Source organism: Cornus florida, unplaced genomic scaffold, assembly GCF_030987335.1.
Source record: "Cornus florida cultivar Cherokee Brave unplaced genomic scaffold, ASM3098733v1 CherokeeBrave_3.0.0_Hap2_Chr05, whole genome shotgun sequence".
NCBI lineage: Eukaryota > Viridiplantae > Streptophyta > Magnoliopsida > Cornales > Cornaceae > Cornus > Cornus florida.
Window position 1 is genome coordinate 118,528,018 of NW_026775575.1, and position 11,302 is coordinate 118,539,319.

Below are 11,302 nucleotides of genomic sequence, written 5' to 3' on the forward strand. Positions count from 1 at the left end.
AGATAGAGTGGAACATAGACTTGCCTTAAGTTTCAGATTTGAAACTCTAAACTGTCGTCTCCTGAATTTTCCGACGAAGTTTCCAACTGTTGTTCCACCTCTGTCACTCTTGGTTTAGTCTTAGTTGAAGCCCACAACCCTAGCTTCCCTCCTTAATCCCTCTCTGTAAGCTCTCACGTTTCCACTCTCTGTTTTGTCAAAACCACAACTGTTGCTCTCTGTATTTTTAATACGTATATAAGTTTTGTTTTTAAAACCCTAGGTAGAACTCGTACATGTATATTTATAGGTGTTTGTAATACACAACCCTAATTTTAGTTGGTTGTAATACAAGAAGGAACCTGTAATACCCCTAATTTAAAAGGGATAAAAATTGGAATTTAAATGTTATTTTATGTGCATTTTTATTTTGTGGCTAAGTGTTTATGTGTCAAATTATTTATTTGTGTTTATTATTTGATTTATTTGAATTATTTTCATTAATTGAATTAATTGCATTATAGTGATTTAATTGAAATTGTTTGTTTGCATTTATTGACTTATTGGAATTCTTATGTGAATTAAACTGCGTGAGTTTTTAAATATATTAAGTTATTTTTACTTACAAGTTTTGGGACGTCATTTGGTGTAGCCGACATAGAATTTAATTGTAGGCTTTATTATGGGCCGACTAGGATTAAGTTTAGGGCTTTGTCTCTATTATGACAAGGATTAGGGTTTTGGTATTAAGCCTATAAATATACCATTATGCTTTAAGCTTAGGGTTTACGATATATCACATAGCATACACGTAGAGTTGTTCTGTAAAAACAGAGGGTAGAGGAACAAAGCATTGTAAGGATTGTCAAGGAGGAAATCAGAGAGGACCAAGGGAGAGTAATGGTGGATTAAAACAAAACCATGGGAGGCTTGAAGGTGGTCAGTGTTTGCAGGAAATTAGGAAGACGGCGACAAAGTTTTGAGACCAAAACTGCAGGCAAGTTCTTTTCTTTCTCCTTCCCTTTGGCTTGTGTTCTGTGCACCTAGATAGTCTCTAGGGTTTAATTGAACTTTAATTAGAAATTATATGTTTAGTACATGTTATATCAATGATCTGTAGGTGTTGATATCAATTCTGTAAAACAAAATTTATGCATGCTTTCGTTTTAGCATTCTGTTCTTAAAGTATGTTAAGTTGCAATTTTAGCCTCTGTAATTGTTTCCAACTACTGTAGATAGGCCATTGGAATGATACTAGGTATTTATAAGACTAGTAAGTTCAGTATTTAAGAGAAACAGAGGAACTGGAATGACCGGAGGTGGAGCAGATTGGCTGAAACGGAGCAGAACGGGGACGGAGGCTCTTAAATGAGGTGAGAGCCGGCTCCATGGATGTGGGAGCCGGCTCCCACACTTAAAGAGCCGGCTCTAAGACCTATAGAGCCAGCTCCAGGCTCAAAAGAGCCTGCTCTTTAAAACTTAGAGCAGGCTCTCTTTAATAGTGAATGTTCTGTAAACTTTTCTACGAACTGTTTGTTACTTTGGAGCATGGGAATGTTTCTGTTGATTCTGGGGTTTCACAGAAGGATTAGAAGGTTGATTTTGGGTGTTATTAAGACCTTGAATTAATTAAATTTGATAAGGCTCCTAAGTTTAGTAGAATTGTTGTTGAAAAATAGTTTTAGTTTTGTTCTTAACACATGTTAATTCGGTAGCGAATTTAATTTCTGTAGTTGATTTTAATTGTTGTTTTCAAATCATTGGGATGATCTTTGGTATTAATAAGATCTTTAGAATCAGTTTTTGAAATCAATTGAATGGTGGAAAAAGGCCGGAGAAGAAGCAGAACGGTCGGAAACGGAGAAGTAACTGAACTGAGGCTCATAGGGGAAGAGAGATGGCTCCATGGAGGGAGGAGCCGCCTCCCCCATGAGTAGAGCCTGCTCTAGAGGAAGTAGAGCAGGCTCTACCTTTAAAAGAGGCTGCTCTACCTCTAAAAGAGCCTGCTCTTTTAGGATTAGAGCAGGCTCCCTTCATTTTGCATATTCAGTTAATGTTTTTACGAACTTTTTGCTACTGTTTGGGCACTTGGGGTTCTTGAAAAATTCTAGAACTTTAATGGGGGTTTAAATAATTAATTTAACATGTAATTAAGATCTTAAATTTCATAAACTACCCTCGTTGTAATAATAGAATTAACAGTGCGCTAATTAACAATTTTGCGTACGGTTAACAGCTGGAAGGAAATAAATTGTTTAATTTTAATTTGACAATTTAAGGTGTTATATATGTTCTAAATTAAATTTTAGATGCATGAGGGAGTCTTTTAATTAATAAATTGGACTCGTAGCATAGTTTGTGGCTGGGTGCTTAAACAACAAAACAATATACAAGTATGCAACCTAGCTTGCTATTGATGGATAAAAGGAACTGAATTGCTAGAATTAATTTTTAGCTAATTATTGGATAATATTATGATTTTAAATCTTATTTGAATGCATGATAGAATAGTTGATTTATTAAAACTAATTTATTCATGCTTTGGATGCTTGTTGATGAACCGTTAAATAATACATGGTTTAACTTTTGGATTTAAATTGCTGAAATAATAAATATTCTTCTGCAATTGTTTGGAATGATTTCGGATTGTAAATTACTAACATGTATTTATATGTTGTAATTTACATGGTTTTGGATTTTAAATTGCTGAAACTTAAAACACTTTTCTGCAAGGATATGGATATTTGGTTTTGGACTATAAATTACGTGCTTAGTATTTATATGTTGTAATTTATATGGATATGGAGGATTGTATGCACCGGTATGGGACGGTGGCATACTAGGTATGGTTTAGCTCAAAACGTTAATTCCTACCTTATGGATTTTAATTGGTGAATAGTTTTATCTGTTTTATCAATTATATGGATTTTGTGGATTGTATGCACCGGTATGGGACGGTGTCATACTAGGGACAGACTGATTCAAAATACTCAGTCCTACCTATTTTGGAATAAGGGTACGAATTATAAAAACATAATTCTCCTTATATTTAAGTCTGTGCAGTTGAATAAGCTGAACGACTTACTGGATCTCTTATATAAGTCTATGTGGCTGAATAAGCTGAACGACTTATTGGATTTCTTATGGATGGATATGAATGGATTTTAAATATATGGTTATGATACCATGAGATGAGCTTGAGTCTCAGACTCGTCGGTTAGGGTGCGTATATGCAGTGGATGCGTAGCCGGCTATAGTAAGTTAAGGTGTACCCTGTTAGGTCTAGGTACTCATGCCTACCTTTGGGTGCGTTTTCGCATGTTACCTTCTATTCAGGTTGAAGCCCCTACTGTAGTTCAGTGAATGTCCCTTAGTGTGGATATATGTATGGACTAGATAGCTATTGTTGAGATATCTAGGGTGTATCTGCGTATCGAGTCACTGTTTGGATTGCAGTTAGAGAAGAATTTGCATGTGGGCCTGACCCACTCTTATTTTTACAGGTGTTCGTTAGTTCCAGTCTTAGAACTGGATCGTGTTGAGCAGATACAGGCATTCACTCCACCAATGCTGTAGGATTTTGTTTCATGTTTTAGGCTTTGGTTTTTTTTTTTTCAGTGGGATATTTTAGGGGTCCACTAGATGGATTCCCGAGTTGTATAAATTGGAGAACGATTTGTATTCGTGAAGGATCAGTTGTAACAAAATAGTTTTATTTATCAATAAAATTTTATTCTGAGGTTTCAGTTTTTGGATTATCATTGTAGTTTCTTTTCCGCAATTTATTTATTCCTGTTTTCTTAATTGTATTCTGTGTTCGTTAACTGCTAATTGGTTTGATATCCTCGGGTAATCGGGCGTGGGCCTGGCCAACCCGCATCCGGAGATCCGGGGGTATCACAGAACCCTACATATACTAAGTCGGCTACCATGAAACCTAAAACCCTAACCCTAATTTACGCACTTAAATAATTAAACCAATTACAAACAATTTAATTAAAATAATTAAAATAATTCTCTTAAAGATAAACACACTGAATTAAGTAATTAAATCAATTAAATAAGTATAGTAAGTAAAATAGTAAAAGACAACTCATTAATTAAAAACGCTTAAACAATTAAGTCCAATTAATTCCAATTAATGCAAGAAAATACAATTAACCACTTAAACAAATAATTCCAATTTAGTAAACAAAACAAAACAATTAATAATTATTCAAATAAAAAGACAATTAAAGAAAACAAGTTAATGAAAAAAAAAAACAATAAAAATAAATGTAATTTAAACAATTTAATAAATAACAGGACTATCCTTTTGAAATTAGGGGTATTACATCTGCTTACCAACTGGTTTCATCTCTTTTTGGTTTGCCTAGTGAGTTGAATGATGAGAGTAGTATGCTACACTCCTCCGTAAATCGTGATGCTTTTTGTTGGAAATCAGTGTGGAGATGTGAAACTCTTTCTAAAGTGAAGCATTTTTTGTGGCAATGTTGTCATAACGCACTCGTTATAGATCCGAAGAGGATGATATTATTCATCTTTTTATGAAGTGTCCACATTCATTACAGGTGTGGAAACTGTCACCCCTCAGGCTCAATTTTTCAAATGCCAATTTTTTAATATTATTGGCCATGCTGCCTCTTCTCCTGATAAATTTTTTTTCTTGGGGTTGATTTCTTTTTGTGTTTGGTTTATATGGAAGGCTAGAAATAAAAAAGTGTTTGAGAATGAGATGTGGAGTCCTTTGGTAGTGGTGAACCATGTTGTGGCTAGATTATGGGAATATAAGGAGGTTTGGTTAAAATGTAGGAGGATAATTTGCATAAACAACTCTTTATCTCCTCAATCTTGGGTTCCTCCATTACCTGGGAAAATTAAATGTAATGTGGATGCTCGATTTTTAGTGGAATCCTTTTTCGATGGAGGGGGTGCAATCTTTCGTGACTCTTCTGGTTCCATCCTTCACACAATGGTGTTTAAACCATTTCCTTCATCTTCGGCATTGGTAGCAGAAGTCGTTTGTCTTAGACGTGCCATTTTTTGGGCTAAATTGCTCCATTTCCTAAATGTGTGCTTTAAATCAAATGTAAAGCTGATTGTTGATGTTGTGGCTGATGGTGGGAGTTGTTCTATAGAAATTGCATCGCTTATTTATGATATTAAAACAACGTTAAAGGTCTTTCCCTCTACAACAGTTTCCCATGTTAAGCGAACTGGGAATAAGGTGGCTCATGCTTTTGCATCTTTATCACGGAGTCCAATGAATTTCGATTGGTTTCTTCCTTCTGTGTCACCTTCAGTTCTAGCTCTGCTTAGGATGTGATGGATATTTTTTGTTAGTTCTTTGTTTTGTGATGTTGTGTTTGCCAGGGAGGGAAAAAAAAGTGTAGTTATATAAATAAATATGATATTATGTAATTGTATATATAAGGGTTGAAATAGGAATTTTCTTTTCAACTTTTTTTTTTTTGGTATACCCAAACATAGGGGTGGGCAAATAATCCGCGAATCCGATCCGATCCGTGCGGATCGGATTGCTACACCGACGGATTGGTGGCGGATTCAAAAAAATCAAATCTGTAGCTCACAAATCCAATTACGGATTGGGCTGTCAAAAATCCGATCCGATCCGTGAAATATATATATATATATTTTTAAATAATATATTAGTTAATGATAATTTAATGTACTCTAAGGATGTAATAGTTAATAATTATTTAAATATATTAATTAATATTAATAAATTAAAATTTTATGTTTTGGGTTAGGGTTAAAAGATAAATAAATAATATTACTTATAAAAATAAAAATAAAATAATAATAGATAATTAAGATAAAACTCAATCTGCGGATTCAATCCGATCCGATCCGTGGGATAACAAATCGGTGGCGGATTAAAAAATTTATAATCCATTGGAAGCGGATCGGATTAGGATTGATGCCTAATCTAATCCGATCTGATCCGTGGTCACCCCTACACAACTCACCATAGACTCCTTCACTACCTTCACGCGGGGCAAATTTTTTTTTTTCAATCAATGGGCTATGGATTTGAAGAGACGATGTTGTTGAAGGTCTGTGCGTGCAATTTAAATTAATGGATATGATCGCAATATGAAGAACATAAATGAATCTATTTTTATGGTTAAGAAAGTTGGGGCTGTCAATAGACTTGGTCCTGAGCTTTAAATTGTTCTATCATTCATATATGTATAAATGTGTATTATATATATTTTGTTCTTGGTTCTTTGTTGTTGTGGATTCATAGAACTAAAATTGAGTTTATTTTTTTTCAGTTGATTTGGGACAGACAGCATGTGTATGTGCATATATATATATACACACACACACACACATAATATAAAATAATTAGAAAACGATTAAAATGAAAATTTCATTAAGTCAGTCAATTCCTCAGAGGTGGTAGGGGCATTATTGTTAATTTTTTCAAATCAGAGGGTTATCATTGTTAAAAAAATGAATCTTTCTTCTTACTGTCAATAGAGCAAATGTGAGTGTAATTAACACAAAAATTTAAGAGTCGTTACGGTCCCGTTCAATTACTCCTTGGTATGTAATATGCGTGAGTTTTATCCAGTTCATTTCATGACGATCCCATTCATATGAAACTCTAATTTTTTTACGATTTTGGAAGAGATTCAATAATAGTTCTCATTGCTTGCCTTGGGGAAAAGAAAAAAAATCAGTTTCAAGCATAATTATTTTTGTTGTTCAATGTAATGGTTTCATTACATCTGTAAGCAAAATACGCAAGGTGTGAAATTAACATAGATGTCAGAGAAAAAAGGATAAAGCAAGTTGGTAGTTGCAATAAAGTAAAAATGAGTGCAAATATACTCTTTTGAGTTTATTAGTAAATGGAGTTGGAGTGGCGAAGGATAATGTTGGAGCGAGCTCTCGATTTTTGTTTCAAATTAAATTTTAGTACGTGACATTTTACTAGTAAATAAAAGTGCACTTACCCTAGCTAAATCCCATTGTTTGTTTAGGGCCTGAAATTGGTTTATTTTTTTTCAAGTTTTTTGTTCACGTTTTGAAGTTATAAGTAAGGATAAAATGTAATCATAGGTAGGATGAAAAATTAGAAAGGATGAGTTTAAGAACACGTAGGAAGGATGAAAAAATTAACATCTGTAATAAACTCTGTTGAGCGTATCTTAAGTCAAAAAATGAGGCCATATGGCTTTTGAATAAAGAAAAAAACTATAAATATAGAAGAAGAACATGAGAGTAATTTGACTACAAATTAGGGTGGTTTGGTACAATTTAATTTCACTACAATATATTCACATTGAAGGTGGCCCAGTATTTTGACCGAATTAGGAGGAGTATATATTAATTGGTAGAAAATCAGAAATCCATACAGTGAATTTTAAGTTATTGAAGCCTATCTTACCCATATAAAACAAAAGATAGATGAGGAAAATGATGAGAAAGATGTTATATAAATCAAATCAAGAACCTCGAATCTCCAAATAAGGGCAAAAGTTCCGGCTTCAAGAGAGAAATTCCACACGCTTCAAGTTAATTAAGATTTGGATTTGGGTAACAATCAGTATATATAAAAATAAGCTGCACTTAGATTAGTCAGGTAGTTATGATCTTGATTGAAAAACAAAGTCAGATAGAATATGTGTATATGGAATTACTTAATAAATGATTAAATGGAGCCGCTGCTCAATATTATCTTATATGAACACAAGAAATTAAGATTACAATATAATTCGTAAAATGTTTATCCAATCTATAATATCCTGAATCTCAAACAAGAAAAAAAGTAACTTGATGCATGTTTAGTGGTTTGGGCGTTGTTTAAGGAAGTGAAAATGGAAAAACTACCCCATCCCAACATGTTTACAGTTGTTCCTACCACTATAGTCTATACCATATACCCATCCAATTAATTAATTAATTAATTAATTTTTTTTTTTTTTTTTTCGCTTCTTAGAACAAGATGCATGCAATGTATGCATGTTAAAGATCAGCGCACCTTCTTGGTGCAAATCCAAGTCTAGACTTGTTTATGTCATACAAAATGTGAAAATTCTGCTGCTGGTAGTTGCCAATAATGGAGAGAGCAGAGCGAGGAGTTCCCAGTATTGCCAGACAAACAATTTGTTGATCAACCCAGATAAAGTAGTTGTCAGCTGGGAAATTCCAAACAGCTCCATCCGCAAATAGAATCCCAAATGTGGGCAGCTCATCCAGTATTCCATCTCCAGCTCCAGACACATTGTAGCAAGGCTTCAGGATGGGGATGAAATCTTCAACAACAGGATACCTCCCTCCCATCTTCTTCACGAATGCCTCCTTGATCATCTCAAATGCTGGATCCGCAAAATAACTAAGCGTGGTGCCTGAATCGATAATTGTACCCCCAACACCTTCTGCTGACAAATTCCAAGTCTCCTCCGGTATGTTTACCAACGCCTCTCCTCCAACCAATATTGATTTTATGTGCACGTAGTAGAATGTTGTATCAACTGATCCTGTCCCTCCGCCTCCGCCCACCAAAGAAGTGAAATTCAACAGTGGATGCCTCAAAAGCTCCTTGTCCTCTCCAAAAATCAACTTGCTGCTAACACTCGCATTACTGTTTCTGTCCACAAGACAGTAGGAGAAAGAATGTCCATACAGAGACTGCAGCTGTGAGGAAAAGGAGAGAGGCCCCCTCCCCAGTCCCAGCAGTCCAGCAGCACCATGAAAAAGGCCTCTGTTCCAATGCCCACAACCAAACATCACGTTCTCAACCTGCAGGAACTCTGCCTCTCCGCTTGCTGTGGTCAGGTTAACCGTGAATGTTTCCAGCGCGAAATCACCGGTTGTGTTGGAACTATCTCCATACCAATAGAAATAAGGGCATGTACTTGTTGTCTGATTGTGGTCATCTGCTGCTGCATCAGGAGGCTTAATAATATTATTGCAAGGCTGTGGAGGGTCAGGCGACGAAACGAGCTCACACCGGCGGTCGTCACAACTTATATTCCGAAAAGAAGTTGAATGTTTTGGATCATAATAGGGGCCATTTTGTTCGAAACAATCATAACAGGGAACGCATTGAATCCAATTGAGATCACTACCAGTATCAAGTATTAAAGAATAGTGTTTAGGAGGTGTACCCACAAACACATCCATGAAGTACTCTCCTGAACCAAGACTCACGCCCGACTGAATGGTCGCCATCAGCTGGCCGCCGGGGAAACTGTAAGGCGACGGCGGCGATGATGATGATGATGATTTGTTGACTACTTGTTGCATGTTCTGATTCTTCTTTTCAACGATCCGCTTATGTAGCGTCTGAATTCTCGTGAGGTCTTTCGCTGTGGATTCAAGTAGTGATTTTCTTGCCCCAGATTCACCTGCCGATCGGTGCTTCAGATGGAGTTTGACCGACGGCTTCACAGAGATTTCTTCTTCTTTTGTTGGTTGAAGGGTTGCTTTCTTTGATCTGGTTGTCGTGAGGCTACAACCAGCGGAAATGGCAGACACCGCGGCATTGAAACCAGAATGATCAGGCAGCTCCATGTCACAGAGAAGAGACCCATTGTGATTGTGAATTTCCCCAAATGAACCAGAAAAGAAGGATGTCAACATCATCATCATCAGGATGAAGAACAACCCAGAAGAAATCATTGTTGGAAAAATTGGGAGGAAATTCTGACTGTTTTATTAGAACCAACAGAGAAAACAACAAAGCCAGCAGCAATTGTTCGAAAAGGGGGAAAGGGATGTATGTATGTGAAAGCAAAAACATAAAAATCGGCCAATGAAATTCAAAAAGGGGTTCCCAGGTCTGGGAAAAAAGGGATGCAATAATTTGAAGATGAAGTTAGTAAATAGTTTCTGACCCAGAACGCACAAACAACCCAGAAAGAGACAGATCCATTGTTTGAAGCTTAAAGAATTGTAACTCAAACCTCTGAAATTGAGAGAAATTAATATGAAAATTCAATTTTTGATCCGAAAATGTGTGTGTGTATATATAAGGGTGGAGGTGGACACAAGGAGGAGGGGAGATTAATGGGAAGAACGGAAGTGTGGACTGCCGCTGGGTAAACAAGAAAAAGAAGAAGGGAGAGTTGCTGGTATTCGTCGTAATGGAAATGGGGGTATTTGAATTATGACTTTGAAGTCTGTTCTGGGTCTGGGTCTGTCTGTTTGGTCAAATGTGTCCGAGGTGGAAGTTGGAATGGATGTTTGATGACTTTGAATTTCTCTATAGTCACTGTTCCATACGCGGTTTTATCAATTAATAATAATTCATAATACAGACTAATTATAACCATATAGTAATGAGAAGGAAAAGGGTCACTTCTTTTTTCTTTTCTATTTTGGATTTATTTTTAGTGTTTAGGGATATTAAATAAATTAAAATCCAAGGGTTTTACTTGGTCTTCTTGCCAGTTCCTTCCACTACACTTTCCCTGTTGATTCCCTTCGCAACATCATCTTTACCCATCTCAATTACATCTACGAATGTGCAGTGTCTCTCTATCTCATTTTACCTGGTAAAACTTTGAGGTCTAAGTTCCTGGCTGATGCGTTACAGAATAGTGTACAGTTTGACAAGTCACTTTTTTTTAACCGGAGTGGAGAGTTTTTTCGATGGAAATGACGCATTAAGAAAAACTCACTAGCTTAAGCTTGTGAGTTTTAATTGGCTGAAAAACTTGGTTTAAAACTCCGAAATCGCGTTTATTGTGTTATAGGTGGCCTTTGGATTATTTAGAGATTTTTGTTCGAGACCTTAACGAAGTCGAAATGTTGAGATTTCATATTTAGTATTTTTATTTGATTAGATTTTTTTTTTCTCTATTTTTCCAAAAATTTTAGAGATAATTTATTTTTAGACTTATTTTTAGGATTATTTTCCTTGTGTTTTTAGTTTCATTCCAGTATTTTTAGGTTTTCTCTATTATAAATATTCATGTGTTGCAAGAGCAGAATTTAACCTTATTTCAGTAATATTTCAAAAAAAATTATGAATTTTCTTCTAGTTTGTGGATTCAAACTACCATTCCTTATGGATTCAAGGCAACATGATTCCTTGTGAACATTCTTTCGTTTTCCGCTTATGTCAGTTGGTATCTTGATTTACCCTAAGCTAATGACGATTGCTCATTTTGGTAACACCCACTTTGCCAAGATGATCACAGAATGAAGGTCCCTTGGGCATGCAGGCATACTTAAGATTGGTTCGTAACAACTGGTTTTGGAATTGGTGGCAACCAGATTTGTGGTTCAATTCGAGTTCACGCTGATGATGTGTCTCACAGCTAATTGAATATAGGTTATATTT

General features: G+C 35.6%; 1 protein-coding gene across 1 annotated transcript; it reads right to left on the bottom strand.

Moving 5' to 3' along the window:
* Positions 1-7,626: 7,626 nt before the first annotated feature.
* On the bottom strand, positions 7,627-10,151 carry LOC132309012 (aspartic proteinase nepenthesin-1-like). The gene has a single exon (XM_059807367.1). The coding sequence runs from the start codon at positions 9,634-9,636 to the stop codon at positions 7,978-7,980; it is 1,659 nt and encodes a 552-aa protein (XP_059663350.1). The 5' UTR covers positions 9,637-10,151; the 3' UTR covers positions 7,627-7,977.
* Between the last annotated feature and the right edge of the window lie 1,151 nt (positions 10,152-11,302).